The sequence below is a fragment of the Pseudorca crassidens genome, chromosome 6 (assembly GCF_039906515.1).
Source record: "Pseudorca crassidens isolate mPseCra1 chromosome 6, mPseCra1.hap1, whole genome shotgun sequence".
Lineage (NCBI taxonomy): Eukaryota > Metazoa > Chordata > Mammalia > Artiodactyla > Delphinidae > Pseudorca > Pseudorca crassidens.
This window is the reverse complement of record NC_090301.1, coordinates 78,655,439-78,673,425: the sequence shown is the minus strand read 5'-3', so window position 1 is coordinate 78,673,425 and position 17,987 is coordinate 78,655,439. Positions and strand designations below refer to the sequence as shown.

Here is a 17,987-nt window from a genome sequence, read left to right as displayed (position 1 = left end):
TTTAAACTAAGAGTTTTAAAGTAGTCCTGGTGAATTGTGAACATGATTTGACTTATTTCTTCAATGTATATTAATAGGGGATATCTAAGATATGACCAGATTACGTGTGTGACATGTGCATACACATATATTTGGGTTGGCCAAGAAGTTCGTTCGGGTTTTTCTGTAAGATGATGGGGAAAAATCCGAACGAGCTCTTTGGCCAGCCCAATATATTCTGGAAGAATGATTCCAAGCCACAGATGTTTTGCTTTAAGATAGTGGGTGGGTCTAATGAGACCAAAATGATGACTTTGCTTTAGGCTTTTTTTTTTTTTTTTTTTTTGGTGTGTTTGTTTTCAATCGCCGAGTAGTGCTTTTTAATTAATGTGAGTTGCTAATGAAGGTTTTCTGATAATTTATTACTGTTAGCATGAGATGTGTAGTAAAAGAGCATTATGTAAAATAGAAGATTCGGTTAATAAAAAAAAAAGACCAGAATACCTATAATCATTATTGCACATATCAAAAAGTGAGAATGACTTGAGTAAGTTACTGTTACTTACTCCAGCAGTAGATGGATGAGATGGGATGGAGGATACCGTTGTCTGCTGGGTAGCAACTGAAGATGATCGTTGCTGTGGGAGCTCTGTGGTTTTTGCATGTTTGTAAGCTGAAAAGGGAGAAAATGGTTTATTAGGAGAAAACGTGACTAGACCTCATTTAATCTGTGATTAGCAACTGAGCTAATCTTTTCCCCTAATTTAAAAAGAATGATTTCCAAGATAGGAGGAATGAAAATGAAATAGCTAACTGCGTGTACCTCGCCACAATTCTAGTCCTCTCATTAGAAGAAAGGATCTAGATGTTTTTTGTTGTGTTTTTACTCAAAGCATCTCTTAACAGTAACCTCCAGGGAGCTAGCTGGTTGGCTGTGGCTGTCAAGGTCAGGGCCATCCACATGTACCTGGTGAGGTTGCAGAGAAGAAGACGCCCCCGTCGCTGTAGGTGGAGAGGTGGGCACCTTCTGAATGCTCGGACTTCTCCTCGCCGCCACTGACGCTCAGCGCGCTGGCAGATCGAGACTGCTCCCGGCTCCGGCGCTGAGCTTGTGCTGGGGAGGTAAGATACATTGGAGAGGGAGCAGAGGTGAAACTTTTTATAGCAGCAATGCCTAACGGTAATTGACTCTCAGTTGGCTTTTGTTTGTTGTCATGCATGCAGGGTTTTAAGTAGATTTCTGTGGATTAAACCCTCAAAAACTCTTATGATACATTTTCCAGATGACAGTTTAATCACCCAAGGTCCCGTATCCGTTAAGTGGTACAGCCAGGCTTCCAATCCCGGAGTCTGTCCTTGACTACTACTCCATCCCTCTATCCTGCTCATTTTCCGGGCTCACTAAAATGAACAGATAGTAATGTGCACAAATTCCACCTTTCAACTTCTACAGAACGTGCCCCCTAACTTCCAAATTTATTTAGATACACTTTCTCTGTGTTTCCGCAATCTGTGTGCAGACCTTTAAAATTGTACATGTCAGGGTGTAACCACTGATTTACTGGTCTCTCTTCATCAGTGGACTAGAGTATAAATCCTTTGAGACTTATAGGCACTACATATTGTTTTACTTTTAACATGAATAGAAGGCATAAAGGTATGTGGCCTGTTTCATTGAGTGGCTAATCTTCCTTGACATAAGAGAGTTCAGAAAGTTGTTAAAGGGCAAATCCATTCTCTTCCCTTTGCTTATGTATTTTTTTTTCATTATTTCTCCAACAGAAAGATGTACTACCTTTTTTTCTTTAGGAAAAAAAAAAAAAATGATAATGGGGACTGAAGGGGACTTACCCTTAGGCAGTGAAACAATCTTTCCTAACTTGAACTTGTCTAGAAAATGAGCTTGGCCCACTAGTCAAGGAGGTGTTCTTAGGCTGAATGGGTGTCTCAGGAAATTGAAAGCCCTGGAGGAGACGAACTTCTGAGCCTAAAAGCCACTGGCACTAGCCCACTAAATGGTGATGTTTACGTCGTAAGCCTTTTGTGGCATCACATACCATTAATCATGTGTAAGCTTCGGGACTGAATGTTGTCTTCTGCTGGATCATAGTCAAAAACTGAGCCAGGATTTGTACGCCAGACACGTAAACCTGAAAGTGAGATTCAGGATCAGCACAGATGTTCTTGGACGCTTGCGATAGCTTGGAGACCAAGGCATGAACCTAAACAACCACAGGCGGATTGAATAACACTCATTGAGCTTAGTTCTAGGAGGGGAACAAAGCATAAAGTAGATTTCAGCTTTGTAAACAGTGAAGTGATAGGGGTTTTCTTTCACATCTAATGAAAACACAGATTGAGGTCCTCTGGCCTTTGCTTTGCTCTAGATAATGTCGCTTGTGTTCTTCTACCTTCCTTAACTTAACGTTGATTTTTCTCCCCAGGCTCCAATTACCTGTAATAGTTTCCTGATCCTGGTCATTCCGTTTTTGTTCCATTTCTACCACTTTTCTCTGAATACCTCGGTAGTTAATGTCACTGAAGTCCTGTGTGTTCTTCTTTACTCGTTCAGTGATGGGGTCTGTCACCACTGGTGTGAAGCAACCCTTGTGTTTCTCGAAGTCTTCATGATATTTCACCTGAAATTTCACGAGTTCACTTGGTGAAAATAGGATGGTGTGATCATTTCCTTTTTTACATGTTCCAACAGGCCGCCCACCCAACCTGAGGAATTCCTGACTCACCGTTGAGATGTGGCGTTGGGTCTCCCTCACCCGTCTCATCTCTGGCGTGTCCAAGACATAGGCAGCTTTGCCTTGTATTTGTTTCCGGAAGCTATCAGAATAAAGCACCTGACAGAGGAGAGACCATAAATGAGGACAGGTTGTGGTACCGTCCTAATTCTGAAACCTCAAAACCTTTCCAACAGATGGAGGTGAAAGAAACTGGGGAGGGAAGCTTGAGTCACCTGAAAAGCCCCAGCTAGCCCATGACTGACAGAGGAACAGTTAGCATGAGGGTGGACAGGCAGGGCTTGAATGAGACAAAGAATTTCTTTTGAGTTTGAGGAGACAGGGCAAAGTATAATTTTGAAAGGAAGGGGAAAAAGTGATCTCTTGAATTTGCTGGGAATTGTAGCACCAGCACATTGGATGATATTTGGAGCTAAACGTGATACTGACGTTTGAAAGAACTGTCCTTTAAAACAAGTGATCATTTTTTGAAGGAGTATGTCCAGATTTCATAAACCAATATGCTAATACAGAAATCAAAATCTCAGAAATGAAAAACCCAAAATATCAAAGTCAGAGAAGGCTTCCATTTCAGAGTATTACCTGTTTCATAAGGTATCTTAAAAAAGTATTGCTGAAGTTTGAGGATGTTAGGAAGTCAATTTGTTACACTTGGTTACATAAGACTACCTCAGAGTAAAAGGGAAGAGGAAACACTGGCAATTAACTTGTTATGTCTTAGTACAGTCATTTGGAATTTAAAAGCACAGGTATGTTAATTTTAGTGTGAATTTTCAGTTGAATAAAAACACTTTTTTATGATGTTAAAATGTTATTTTCCAAGTTGTTGCACTACTCCTTCTTTAGTCCTAGAAAATACCGAGCTAATGTTTTCTTGGTTGCGCTTAGCTCTCTCCATCTCTGGAGTGACCGGTGTCGGAGTTGCTTTTCTCATATTCTCTTTGTACAATACCTAGAGGGGCCAAGAGAGCATCCAGATATCAGAGAGCAGAAACCCAGTTCTGAAAACCATCATAGAGCTGTTGTTATGGCTCAGTTATGTCACACTCTATAAAAACACCTCAAGAAGAGAAAGCCATTAAAATGTTATTGTAGAAAGCAAAAAGTGACGAAAGAAGTAAATCAGGTGAGCCGGTGGGGTTGGTATGTCATTTTTAAGTAGGTAAAGAATTTTAAAAGATAAAAGTTTTGGGGAAACTGTGAGATGAGTTAGTGGTATAACCATGTTTGCCAGACTTGTTAAAAGTGTCACCATTTCTTTTTTCCTCTCTCAAATACCGAGCTAAAGTTTTCTTGATTGCGTTTGACTCTTTCCATCTCGGGAGTAAAGAGTGCGGGGGTGGCTTTCCCCAGGTTCTCTTTGTATAACACCTGTGAGATACAAAGGTGGACCTGAAAGTCACTAGGAGGCAGTATTCAGGCTATTCAATATAATGCAATTTGGGGGAGAAAACTCCAGGTTTAATCTATTACTATTAGTGAGTACAACTCTAGAAGAAAGCTTAAAAAACAGTTAATGGCAACAGTAAATGTATATCATTTAGGGGAGATTGTAAAAAGCTGGCATCTTGTTTGTTTTAACCTGGGATGGAGTTAGGAGCAGGTCAAACGGCAGGGGTTACTTTGCAAAATTAAAAGCACTTTCATTTCTCAAGACAATACCGAGCTAATGTTCTCTTGATTGCGTTTGACTCTCTGCATCTCTGGAGTGACAAGGGTTGGGGTGCCTTTCCCCACATTTTCTTTGTACAAAACCTACATGAGTCCAATGGATCCAAAAAGCCAAAAAGAAAAAAAGAATTGCAGTTACCAAAAGATTAAACAGAACAGATCATTTGTTAGGAGGCTCAGGGTGCTAAACCATTTGGGCAATAAGGTTAGATGGAAAGAAATACATTTCCAAAACAAGTTGATGTAGTTACAGCAAGACACATTTCTAGGTTAGGACCCTGTCCTGAAATCCTTACAGCCTGCAAGACAGAACTGCAGTTTTTGTGCCTAGTTCCGGGATGTGGGGCAGGGATGGGAAACTGCCTTCACTCTCCCACTAATTACGCATGTCAAGCTCCTGACAGGTCATCTCACAGGACTTAGGGGCACGCGCTTGAATAACACAGAAGGTGGAGGCTGCTCCCTAAATAGCATAGGGAGACTGGACCCTTTTGCCACACTTGAACTCACATAGACACATCAGGAAAATGTATCCTTGCTATCATCTGTGCTCTGCCTCTTGCTTTAGTTCGGTACATCATCATACGTAGTAAGGAAAAATGTTTTCAGCAATTAGATCACTATCATGGTAAGTCAATAGGAAACATCGTGATAAATTCCCAACCTCGCTGTCACCTCAGTGTCATTCTTGGGGTCACAGGAGTTTCGGGATATGGCATTCAAGAGGAAGAATTCTGTCAAAGAAGTGGTTCTCAGAGCTGAAGTCCCTGGATAGCAAGGTCAGCATCACCTGAGACCCTGCTGGAAATGCAAACTTTCTGGCCCACGCCAGATCTACAGAATGAGAGACCGTGGGTTTCCCGGTGATTCTAATGCACACTAGTCTCAGGAGTCCTGCGTTCCAGTATCCGAGGAACCTGCAGACAGTGTAGATGCGGAGGGCCGCTGGCGCTTCACTGCGTACGCTAATGTCCCCACACAAACCCCAATGCCCAGCAATCTATAAACGTATAAAATATCACAGAGCGCAGGCTTACAGAAAACGGCTTACTAAAATTAGCAGCTGAAGACCATGATAAATACAGAAGAACAAAGAGAACTAAAATTGGTAAAACAAAAAACAGTTCGAGTGACTCTTTCATTTTTAAGTAAATTGACATTCATTTGCCAAAACCACTACTGGATCTTAAATTTATGTCGTTATCCCTGAAGGAGAGGATTAGGGGTTATTTTTCCCCAAGGTCTCTTTGTCCAAATCCGGCAGGGTAAATTAGAACCTAAAGTCAGGTGCAAAAACACAACAAAATCACAACTCCACTGTCTAGAAAGAGCCCTGTCTGTCACACCTACTACGCCACTCCCCAAATTTCACAAGTACGTAAAACAAAGAGACCTTAGGGGTAATGGATAGAGAGTAAGTTTAGGGAGAGAGGAGCAAAAGGATGATTTATTACTTTCTGATATTAGAACTTTAAAATATGGATTAAAGCAACCTTGTTATTATGGAGTTAAGTCTAGGAGTAGCTCTAAAGGGAAGAAGGATAAATGTGATTAAGAAATTCACAAAATTTCAGTTGCCTTTAAAAAGTAGGATTAATATGTATTATTTTAAATCATTAAAGAAGTAGTTTCTTTTTTTTCCTTGCCAAAGTACCGAGCTAATATTTTCTTGATTGTGTTTGACTCTCTCCATCTCTGGAGTGACAGGTAAAGGGGTTCCCTTGCCCATGTTTTCTTTGTATAACACCTGTGTGATGAGAAAGCATCCAGAAAAACAACCATAAGTAACATTACATTTGTTGTGAGATTTTAAGGGTCAGTTCAACTTCCTTGTTATCAAATGACACAGTAGTCCGAGGAGCCAGGAGTTATGTGCTAACAAGATGCCACAAAAAAATTTAATGATAGCCACTTCTGGGATTAGCAAACTGACACTGTCTGGGGTAGCAGGGCCCTTAGTTGCTGGGGAAAGACTGGAGTTATCCTCCCAAACAGTCACGTGGGGATTTGAGATTGTTAGAACTTGGTTGTGTTGTTATCCAAGCAAACTAAAAGAAAGAAGGTTTCAAAAAACATTTTTTTTTAATGCCAGATATAACAGAAATCAGAATTAACTTGAAAAAAAATCCATAATAGTACCACAGAAATGTGAAAGTATGTCCTTTTGCTAAAGTGAGGTATGTTAGAAGCAAAGGAAGGGAAGTGGATTTAAAAGAAGAATAAATGTTAAGAATCAACTTAATTATGACGTTAAATGGCATCTATTTTCCCTTTCTTTCCAAAATACCGAGCTAAGGTTCTCTTGATTGAGTTTGACTCTCTGCATCTCTGGAGTGATGGAGATTGGGATTCCTGTGCCCACGTTTTCTTTGTATAGCACCTGTGTGATAGGAAAGCATCCAGAACAAAAAGAGCAATCAACCACTCTCCCCTTCTTGCAGAGCAGTTGGGAGTAGAAGGACAAGGAGGAAGAGGACCAGTTAGAGGAAGGGAAATACCAGAAGCTTCTAGATCCAACCTGTAGGAGCCTAAAGACGTCCTTAAAAGCAAGGGAATGCAGGAAGGAGCAGGGAAGCTAAGAAATTTGAAAGAATTATACTGTTTTGTTGAACTAGTCTCTGCATCACTGAGCAAAGGAGAGCACCATGGAAGGGAACAAGCTGCGCCCCCCAGCTTGTTATGAGGTTGGGGGAAAAAAGGGCAGAGGCAGAAGGAGAACCAAAGAAGTTATTTTGATTTGGAAATGTTATTAATAAACCACATAAGGATATTTAGGTTTAATAAACACTGCATATATGAAGATGCATACACACAAGTCTTCTTTTGTTGATTTTCAAAAGAAGTCAAGGTATTTAATTTTTAGTTTAGGTGAACATATTGGGAAGAATTAATTATATTTAAATGGAGAACAGTGACAAAATGCTAAAAAAAAAAACCCTGAAAATATCTATACAAATACCAGTAGAGACCAAGAAGGTTAGAATAGGAAATGAAGCCAACAGTTTAAATTTATTTGCAGAATAAATTTTTGTAAGCTTTACGTTCAACTGAAAGTTGCCAAAGCAGGATAATGTGGGTGCCTAGAGACTGGGAATGCTATGTTTTTAAAGGCTGGAATATCATATTGAACATTTTTTAAGTGATGTTAATGTTTAACCAAAATGGGGAAACTGATTCATGGGAAATGGCAGCATTAAGTTGCAAACAAGACACAAGACGTGTCAAAGTTTTTACTGGGATGAGTTGATTAGGTTTTAAAATATAGCCATTAATCTTTTTAAAAAATGGTTTAAAATTAGTTAAAGGGTTTTTGTTTGTTTGCTTTTTAAATACCGAACTAAAGTTTTCTTGATTGTGTTTGACTCTCTCCATCTCTGGAGTGATGGGAACTGGAATCCCTTTCCCGATGTTTTCTTTATACAACACCTGTACGATACAAGAAAGCATCCAGAAAAAAAAAAGAGCAGTCAAAAACAGCCCTTTCAGCTATCGTGTAAGGAACGTACTATGAAACACAGACGTCAAACAGGAAAGACAAATTCACCAAGTCAATCTGTTTTTTCAAGCACAGATCTGGATGAAAACATGCTCCATATTTCCTTGGCTAAAGTGCTGGTGTATTTGATGTTCAACTTTTAAGCTAACTCATATATTAAATGTTGGTTTTCTGTGTTAGGAATTAAAAAAAATCAAATTAATTTCATAAAATTACTAAAATGCTTAGTGTACAATAGAAAGGTTATTTTTTAATTAGATGGGCAAATATTTATTTTCCCTACACAGAACATCTGTTTTACAGAATAACAGATATTTTAAACCCTAGGTCAAATCTATGCAATACAGGAAATTGGTCTTTGTTGGGTAAATTCAAGTTATAGAGGTGGTCAAGTCTAAATACATAGCACTGTTTATCTTCCATAGAATCTTAAAGGCTCTATGCACCACTGGATAAAAATTGCCTAAATGCAACCTATGTAAAAATTAACACAAATGGTTACTTAAAAGAAATTGTCCAGGATCATTAATATCTCAAATAGATATGAACAATAATATACTTACTGTAATACAGAAGAAAATGATTTTTAAATAGTTTTGAAAATTAATGTAAACCTTTCCAAAAGAAGGAATAATAATATATACCTATAGGGAAAACAGTGAATATAACATTCCGAAAATAATATCAATTTATACCGAAAATTTAATAAAATCAAAAGGTTGTTAGTGAATAGTAATTAAAAACAAAAAAGCAAAACAAAACAAAGACAGTGGGACCAAAGAAAGTTACTTAATTGTGTGAAAGAATCAAACTTTCAGAAAATATTTAAATGGAGAATTAAAAAACATTTTGGATCAAAACTCGCCCTACCTACCTGCCCACCCCCCCCAAAAAAAATCCAGCTAAATTTTCCTAATGACATTTGATTCTCCATCCCAGGCATAAGTAAATCTAAGATCCTTATATAAAAGTTTCACAGACTATTGAGTAGTATAGAGTTTTTTAGCAACAAAAATATTAATAAAAGAGAAAACATTAAATATAGACTCACGATCTAATTTGTATATTTTTTAAAAGATCAGAAGATCTGGATTTCTATTCATGGAATGGCTTGTTTAGAACAAGTATCAAGATAAGATTGCTTTGGGTTCCAATACTGAAGTGATTTTCTTTCTTGGTGCTCTGTTTATCCAGATAGGATCTATGTTAAGCTAAACCTTGTCCCTAGCAAGGGCCACTATTTCTACACATGGCCTCAAGCCCTGTGTCTTTTCTTTCAATGCTAACGCAGCTACATCAAATAAAAGTATTCCCAAGTAAATAAAGCTATAGTGTTTGGGGGTTTTGGACATCAATTAACTTCAAAAGTCCCATAAAACGTGAAAAGGGAAGGAAAGGAATCAATGAAACGTTTTAAGGGACTATTATAGGAAGTATAAAATGTTAGAATCAAATGGTGAGTAAAAGATCTGGAAAACAGAAAAATTTAGTTGAGATTTTTTTTTTTTTAGAAAAATGTGTTAAACTGATTATTTTAAAGGGACTGACAGAAGTTTTGTTTTATACAACGGTATTATCATTTTTTTTTTAATACGAGTTAAAAGAGCTTTCTCCCAAATACCGAGCTAAAGTTCTCCTGGTTGTGCTTGACCCGCTCCATCTCGGGAGTGACTGGGAGGGGAGTCCCCTTGCTCAAGTTCTCTTTGTACAGAATCTGTGTGCACAAAATCAACAATCAAATCAGCCTGGACCCATTGTTTAGGAAGACTTAGCTTTTAAAATAGGTTCTAAAAGTATTTTTGCTTGTTTGTTTTCATAATGACATAAAATTGGCCTAAATAACTTTAAGAAATAGAACAAGTACAGATCACCTTTGGCCGTTTCATCACACACAGTATGAGGTCTATCAGTAAGAGGCATTCATAGCAACCGAGCTTCCAGGCTGCAGGAGGAGTCAGTCACTTATATAAGCCTTCTCTCAAAGACAAGGACTCGGCCTTATCAGAGACAACTCAAGTTAACTGAAATTTACATGCCTCATGAGTTGTTGGTAACTCTAAATTAGGGAACCAAAAAAAGAGGGGGGGGTTGGGGGAATAAAATAAATATTAAAAGCTAAATAAATATTAGCTTTCAATGATCCTGAAACTATTCCAAGGAAAGCTCATTTATCTCTTGTGATGTACCAGAAATAGCTGAGCCAAGTAAATCTGTATTTCTGAGTTACTCTGAATTGCTATGTTGTCTTTGGAATGAAAATGTTCAAGAATCACATTCTTTTAAGAAGAGCTGCAAACAAAATACATCAAACAGAGCCACAATAAATACAAATAAAATTCTAGCTAACATTATCCTTTCGGAGGCATGTTAGATTTTACTTTTGACTTGTGCCACACCGGTTAGAAACACCTACTGTTATTCAAGGGGAATTTGAGGAAGGAAACACTAAGTATTACAGGTTTTTAAGGAATGTGATCAATAGCTACGTTTTAGGAAAAACATAGTTAAAATTTCACAGCAGAACTAAAATACTAAATTAGATTTGGGTTGAAAACTGAGGTAATATTTGGTATCATTATTTTCATTATATGAATTTAGTATTTTTACAGGAAAATTATATATTGGTAATGTGTTAAAAATATTATTTTAAATAAAAAATAAGGGATTTTATTTTTTGGCCCCTAAGAAATACCGAGCTAAAGTTCTCTTGATTGCGTTTGACTCTCTCCATCTCTGGAGTGACAGGGGTTGGGGTTCCTTTCCCCAGATTTTCTTTGTACAAAACCTGTGAGATACAAGAAAGTACCCAAAAGACATTCAAAACAAACACAAAGATTAAGGAAGAGAGAAGATGGGGGGCAGGGGGTGGGTGTGAGGAGGGGGTTTTTTAGTGAGTAATATTTAGTAAGGATAATGCTTTTATTTTTTACTTCACATTTTAAGGATAAACTCTACAATGCTAATTCTGGGCATGAAAAGGTACCACAGAAAAGGTTGAGTTATGAATGGTGAGGAATCTTACGTTAATTCTATTTACAGTATTTCAGATCTAAGTGCTCACACTTGTCAGTCGCCAAAAGTGTTAAAATACCATCAGAAAATTGAGTCATTTTGTGTAAGTCCAGATGGTCTTGGTCAGGTGGAACACACATACACACACGGACACACACAAAATTGGTGTTAAGATGTTGCTTTTTAAAAAAGGATGATGGGTTATTCCGGTAATTTTTTTAATGGGAAATCAAGTATCTTATTTGATATATTTGTAAATACCGAGCTAAAGTTCTCTTGATTGCGTTTGACTCTCTCAATCTCTGGAGTGACAGGGGTTGGAATGCCTGTTCCCAAGTTTTCTTTGTACAAAACCTGTAGAAGATAATTAGAACATCTAAAAAAGTAAAATGACCACGAATCGTTTGGATTACAGCTATATGTGGGCTATTTGGTGGAAACTCATAAAAGCAATCTAGCCTTCAAACATGACACTCAGGGAATAAGGAAGGAAATGCCACAAATATCTATGTTGTCTCTTCAAAAGTAGTAATTTTACTACCTTGAAGACTACTAAATTATGCATCTTCTGTAGTCAACATTTAGTACATTCCTAAAATGCATTAAATAGTGCTAATGAATTTAACAATGAAAAAAGTCTAACCATTTCATAACATCTAGTATTAGCCCCTTGAATATAATGGGTCCACAATAGATGTGTACTTCAATAGATGGCTTGGTTTAGATTTTTCTAACCATGTGATCCTCTGTTCCTTCACAGTTGTTGAGAATTTTCTGTTTGTTTTGTATTTTCTTCTGAAAATTCCTAGCTGGCCTTTAGACTGCACGTACCCTTAATGCAAGGAGACTTAAACAGTTTATTTTTCCAGGAAGAGCATTTTTCTCTGAAATTTTTACTGATGACTGCTGGATCTTGCCAATTAGTGTTTTTGAACAGGGAAGAGTCCCTATTTGTTCTGGGTAGTGTCAAAGGACTGTAAATGTTAATGAAACAAGTAAGGAACTTCCAGAGCCTCTTAGCTTCTTCCATTCCTCCCTCCCTCCCAATGTTAAGAATTTTCAGCCTAAAGGAAGGAATGAATTCTTTTTAAATGGATGGATTCTATGTTGCACTAGAGCACAGGCTGGGGAGCAACACAGAAATCCTAGGGGTTTGTGTCACAGATTAATTCCTAAAATCACTGACAAACTAGTGTTGATATCTTTTCTTTGCTAGGAAACTTTTCAGGATCTTTAAATATCTACCACCTTGGTACAAAGTTGTATTTCTTTACTAGGCAAGGCAACGGAACAGATCGTGGACCACAGAACAAAACAAAATCAGAGAAAGGCAAGAAGTTGCAATCAGAAGCAGCAAAGGAGATGCGGGCTGGTTTTCCTGGATTAGTGGACATGTAATTCTAAATGCAGTCTGTACCACTGGGAGCCAGAGTATAGGCAGGGAATGCGAAGGGAATGAGGTCTAAATAATACAAATGACTTGCAAGAGAAATAGCAACTGTCTTCTAATGGAAATTAAATGAGAGTTCAGGCCTCCAGGGGCCAGGCGGATCTCTGAAACCAAGATCCTCACCTTTTATGGGCCATCAACTATTTCCCAAACTTCACACAATCTTTTGCTAGTAGCCAGCAATTGCTTAGAAACTGCTTACGGATGGAAGGGCGGCGCGCGTGCGCGCTGGGGGAGGCGGGACGGGGGGGGGGGTGGGCGGAGACAGGGCTAGCCGGACAGAAGGTCGGGAGAAATGTGTACTAAACCTGATATTTCAGGTGTGGGAGAATCCCACCTCCCCCAAAACACACACTGCGCACAGGTGCCTGCGATTCCTGTTAGAGAACAGGGTTAAGGTATAATATACCCTTGTGGGTAGATGACAGCCAGCGCCTTGAACACGCGCTGTATTTACAAGGAGAGAGCAGAGGATACAGGGCAAGGGAGGGGAGGTGGCCGCGGAGACGTCGCTAGGCTGCCTAGGGTCTTCCGGACCGTGGAGAATGCCCTGAGGTATGTATATACATCCATGCATGTATACATATTTCTTTTCTATTTTATGTTTATATGTATATGCTTTTGGTTAACTACCTTGAGATCATCCCAATAAACTTATTACTACAGTCGGCACATTTTACTTTAGAAACTGCAGGTATGATGAGCAATCACGAAGCCTAGTGCCTTGTGCTCCTTGATTACGTAAAGACAGTTTCCTCTTCTGCTTTTGCAAACCGCACTGCCCCTCACAGGGCAGGGAGGATTCGCGCCATCCTCGGGCTTGGGAAGCCCAGCAGAAGGGACACGGGGTGAGACAAGCCAGCCGGCGGGGGGAGGGCTGAGTGTGGGGGAGAGGCCGGGGGCGCATTACCGAGCTGATGTGCTTCTGTGTCTCCTTGACGCGCTTCACTTCAGGCAGGTCTGGGATGGGGGTTCCTTGTCCAACCGCCTCCTTATACTTCACCTGCAGGTGTAAAAGTGGGAACGTGTGCATGCGTTTGATTAGTAGCCCCGCGACGTGCGAAGTCGCAGTTTAAACAGCACAAAACCTATGCTTAGGGGGAAGGGGGCCACATGCTGATACTGGGTCCGTGCCAAGGACACAGACATTTGGGCTCTCTCTGGTCTCTTTGGGGTGGGGTCCACACTTAGACTGAAGCCCCTTCTCTTCCCTGGGGTCTCCATGTCTTACAGCCACAGTTCATTGGCCCAGGATGGACACACTCACATATACACACCAGGAAGAGCCAGTCTCTGACTCTCCCAACTGCTACTTTCTTACAGGTGACAATGAGTCTCTTCTTGACCAAACTTGACTCAGGCTCCTCTGAACCTTCTTCCCAACTAGGCCTTGAGCTTCCGACTTCCTAGACCATCTCTGCACCTCCCAATTTTAGCCAGAAACCTGCTAAGTCAGTTTAGCCAAAATTCCCCACCCTGGATGTCTCATCATCCTTGATATCTGATCAAATTCCTTAACGCCCTCCGCCCCCAATCCCCCAGGAGAAGTCTGATCACCTTGACCTGCCTCCAGCAAAAATCCTGGTAGGTCGGTTTAGGCAGAATCCCCCATTTACCCCCGATGTTTCTTCTGAGTAATTTTCCATCCACTTATCCTTTCTCCACACCCCGACCTCCCCATCCCCCCATCCCTGTCCAACCATCCCCGCCCCCATAAATCCCTCCTTTCCCTTGTTGTATTTAGAATTGAGCTCAGCTCTATACCAAGATCTCTTTGCCCCTATATCACAATTGTCCTGAATAAAAATCTTTTTTGTTGTTGTTTTAACTGCTTAAACTACTGTCCAGCTCTGGTTTGCTTTGACACAGGCCTCTCCATTTTTTACATCTAACCAGCCCTCATGAAAACTGCCTTGGCACTGCATTATGGGATGACCCTTATTTTAGCAACTTAAGCTGCCTCTGGTGACAAAAGTCATGAGTGCAGCTCAGACATCAGTGTAAATCTTCAAAGGCGAGCAGAAAATTTTGAAAGTGAGTCCCCAGTGGCTGTCTTTACCGAGCTAATATGGTCCTGGGTTTGCTTCACTCTCATCATCTCAGGTGTCTTTCCAATCGCCGTTCCTGGTGAGACATCTTCTTTATATAAAACCTGGGCATTCAGAATCAGGACAGTGTTACACAGAAGAAAGGAAAACCCAGCAATCCCTGGAGAAAGACTAGGAAACTTGGCTTCTGTGAAAACAGAAGACACTAGAGAATGTTTTTAGGCAAGTGCTGGAGTATCTGGACTGTCTTCTGCATCAGCATCAATAACTCAAACCATGTATACAACACACATCTGAATTTCCAGATCTTGAAATTTCTTTTAAGATTATCATACTGTATTAATACATGATGAGAAAAACCAGAAAATGTTGATTAAAAAACCCTCCCATGTGAAACACAAAATCCATTAAAGAAATACAAAGTCAGTTATTTTGGGAAAGGATAATAAATCACAGTGTCAGAAAGAAATCCATCTTCTGGAGCAAGACAACACGTTACTGCTCTGGGATTTAAAAAGTTAAAAAGAAAAAAGCTCCTTTGTTAGCAGATTTAAGTTGTTATTTCAAATGGTCTCTGGGGTGATGATTTTAGAGCAAAGTATGGGGAATTTTAACAAATAACTGCTAGCATTAACTGAGGAGGTTAGATGTTAATTGTCTGAACAACGTACGGCTAGTATATTTTCAAAGAGGAGCCTGATATTATTAGGTTAGCATTAAATGGAAAATAAATAGTAAATATACCGAGCTGAAATTCTTTTGATTTTCTTTAACACGCAGTATTTCTGGCGTGTCTTGAACAACTGTAATTTTTCCTTTACTGTTTTTAAGGTCACACTGGTATTGAAGCTATGAAAAAAGAGCAAACATCTTGGTAAGATTTCAACATTGTTTTATATATTGTATTGTCCTATATTGTGTAAAGGAAGTTAAAATCTTAAATTTAAAAAAAAATTTCTATGCTACAATAATCATAGTCACATAGCCAACGGGAATTTCTTTAATAAGAATTTTGTGAAGAAACTAAATTTTTAAGCCCTAAAACTAGTTTTTAAATATATATATCTTGCCTAGAGTTAATTTTGAAAAAGATGTCACCACCAATGGAAGATGGTGATAGTTCATATTCGGTGACAGGAAACCACCAACAAAGTTAAGAGATGGGTCTTTCATGCTATGAGTTGGGATTGAGATATAAGGTGAGTTCAGAGAAGACAGGAGCACACAGCTCCCGGGCGGGAGGTGTGGAGGGCTGCTGCAGGTAGATACGCAAGCATGTGTGCCCAGAGGCATCCTTCTTGCCCCATCTCATCCCAGGTACCAGTGAGCTGTGTCTTAGACTCAATAAAAACTCACAAGGCTGAAGTTCTTTTGGTTCTCCCGGATCCTCTGCATCTCTGGGGTGTCCAAAACGGTCTCATAATATGACATGCACTTCTCTGCATCTTCCTTGTACTTTTTCTGGAAATAGATTCCAAGAAATAAGGATAGGGAATAACACAGGGATATGGGCCAATGGGACCTAAAATAGCCCTTCCTACTCAGCAGAGGGGAAGTCCTTTATATTTTTTTGACTATTTAAGGATGTTAGGGAGTTATAAAACAGAGCCCTCTGGGTCAGTGAGTGCCACGCCTTTTCTTTCCAGGAGAACTGAGCCCAGGCATTTAATAGGACCCATTGTCATGGCAAAGCTGGCAGAGGAGGCCCCTGTGGACTGGTGCACACGAGGGAGGTTGACAGCCCCTGAGGTTCCTGGCAGGGACTTGGGGATGTCTACAGTGAACTGGATGGAGCCAGGCTATTCAACAGGCAGGTGGAGAAAAGCAGGAGGGTTAAGAGCCATCAGCAAGGCCTCCTGAATGCCAGTCCTTGGTTGGTGACAAGGATATTTTCGCTGAGCTGTGAGCAGGTGTGGTCCAGGCTCCTGGCCAGAGCTCCCAGGGTGGGACCAGGAAATCTACATTCCCAGGTGTTTACTAAGTATAGTCAGGCCAGGCAACTACTGCTTTAGAACTCACTGATTAGGAGACAGGCAAAAATTCTAATTTGGGGCTACTCAAGTAAATTGCAGATTCCTGATCAGCAGTGAAGATTAAAAAAATGAGGGTATATCCTGGTGTATGAAGGACATCTTACTTTTCTTTATCTCTCTATTTGTAGGAAGATGGAGAGTTACCCATCATAAGAGGAATCAGGGTTAGATTGTGTGGTTAGCATTGATGACATAATCTCAATCTTATTTAAAAAAATTGATAATCCAAATGTGGGCGGTCTACTTTGTTTCTTCCAGATTTGCACACAAATTTTACATCCACATTATGAGACTGATTCTTTAATTACAGGTGGTAACTCATGCCTGTTAGAATGGCCATCATCGAAAATACAAGAGATAACAAATGCTGGTGAGGATGTGGAGAATAGTGCACTGTTGGTGGGATTGTAAACTGGTTTTGACACTATGGAAAACAGTATAGAGGATCCACAAAAAATTAAAAACAGAACTACCATACGATCCAGAAATTCCACTTCTAGGAATATATCCAAAGGATTCGAAAACATTAACTTGAAATACCCTCACTTTCATGTTCATAGCAGCATTATTTACAATAGCCAAGACATGGAAACAACCTAAGCGTCTACCAACAGATGATGGATAAAAAAGTTGTGGTAGGGGCTTCCCTGGTGGCACAGTGGTTGGGAGTCTGCCTGCCGATGCAGGGGACATGGGTTCGTGCCCCGGTCCGGGAAGATCCCACATGCCGCGGAGCGGCTGTGCCCGTGAGCCATGGCCGCTGAGCCTGCGCGTCCGGAGCCTGTGCTCCGCAACGGGAGAGGCCACAACAGTGAGAGGCCCGCGTACCGCAAAAAAAAAAAAAAAAAAAAAAAAAAGTTGTGGTATATATGTACAATGGAATAAAAACTGAGAAAATCCTGCCATTTGCAACAACATGGGTGGACCTTGAGGGCATTACATTAAATGAGAGAAGTCAGACAGAGAAAGACAAACACTGTATGATCTCACCTATTTGTGGAATCTAAAATCAAAACAAATGCCTAGAAAAGATCAGATTTGTGGTTACCAGAGGCGGGAGACTCATGAGGGTGAGGTGGAACTGGAGAAAGGTGGTCAAAAGTGACAAACTTCCAGTTATAAGATAAATAAGTACTAGGGATGTCATGTACAGCATGACGACGACTACAGTGAATGCAGCTCTAACACAGCTCTATGTTACATGTGAAAGGTGTTAAGAGAGTAAATCCTGAGAGTTCACATCACAGGGCAAAATTTTTGTCTTTTTGTTTTGCTTTCTCTCTTTACTGTATCTCTATGAGATGATGGATGCTATCTAAACTTATGGAAGCAATCATTTCACAGTAAATATAAGCCAAACCATTACACTGTACACTTTAAACTTATACAGTCATATATGTCAATTTTATCTCAATAAAACTGGAAAAATAAATTTAAAAAAATTATGGGTGTTACCATGTAAGAGTTCTTCAGTACCTTAAAATTCCCTCCTTTATTTTAATTCTGCTACGGAAACCTCAACTCTAACTCCAACTTGCATCATAG

General features: G+C 39.8%; 2 protein-coding genes across 38 annotated transcripts in view; one reads left to right on the top strand and one right to left on the bottom strand.

Annotated features, from left to right (window-relative positions):
• RIF1 (replication timing regulatory factor 1) overlaps window positions 1-3,541 on the top strand; it is a 65,877-nt gene extending 62,336 nt beyond the window's left edge. Inside the window, exon 37 of the mRNA XM_067741965.1 lies at window positions 886-3,541. The gene's annotated coding sequence lies outside the window, so the exon portion shown is untranslated. The remainder of the gene's footprint in view (window positions 1-885) is intronic.
• The window catches only part of NEB (nebulin), a 225,507-nt gene that overhangs the window by 3,255 nt on the left and 204,265 nt on the right, over window positions 1-17,987 (bottom strand). For 4 of the 37 annotated variants that reach the window (XM_067741963.1, XM_067741929.1, XM_067741934.1 and 1 more), the window contains 18 exons: window positions 15,766-15,870; window positions 15,154-15,258; window positions 14,421-14,513; window positions 13,272-13,364; window positions 11,173-11,265; window positions 10,592-10,684; window positions 9,521-9,613; window positions 7,737-7,829; window positions 6,691-6,783; window positions 6,058-6,150; window positions 4,395-4,487; window positions 4,011-4,103; window positions 3,592-3,684; window positions 2,724-2,831; window positions 2,435-2,618; window positions 2,037-2,129; window positions 947-1,093; window positions 546-652 (listed from right to left, as the gene is read on the bottom strand). In XM_067741963.1, coding sequence (XP_067598064.1) covers window positions 546-652; window positions 947-1,093; window positions 2,037-2,129; window positions 2,435-2,618; window positions 2,724-2,831; window positions 3,592-3,684; window positions 4,011-4,103; window positions 4,395-4,487; window positions 6,058-6,150; window positions 6,691-6,783; window positions 7,737-7,829; window positions 9,521-9,613; window positions 10,592-10,684; window positions 11,173-11,265; window positions 13,272-13,364; window positions 14,421-14,513; window positions 15,154-15,258; window positions 15,766-15,870 — 1,872 coding nt within the window. Of the gene's footprint in view, window positions 1-545; window positions 653-946; window positions 1,094-2,036; window positions 2,130-2,434; window positions 2,832-3,591; window positions 3,685-4,010; window positions 4,104-4,394; window positions 4,488-6,057; window positions 6,151-6,690; window positions 6,784-7,736; window positions 7,830-9,520; window positions 9,614-10,591; window positions 10,685-11,172; window positions 11,266-13,271; window positions 13,365-14,420; window positions 14,514-15,153; window positions 15,259-15,765; window positions 15,871-17,987 lie in introns of all 37 variants that reach the window. The other 33 variants (XM_067741928.1, XM_067741933.1, XM_067741932.1 and 30 more) reach the window with 33 other exon arrangements.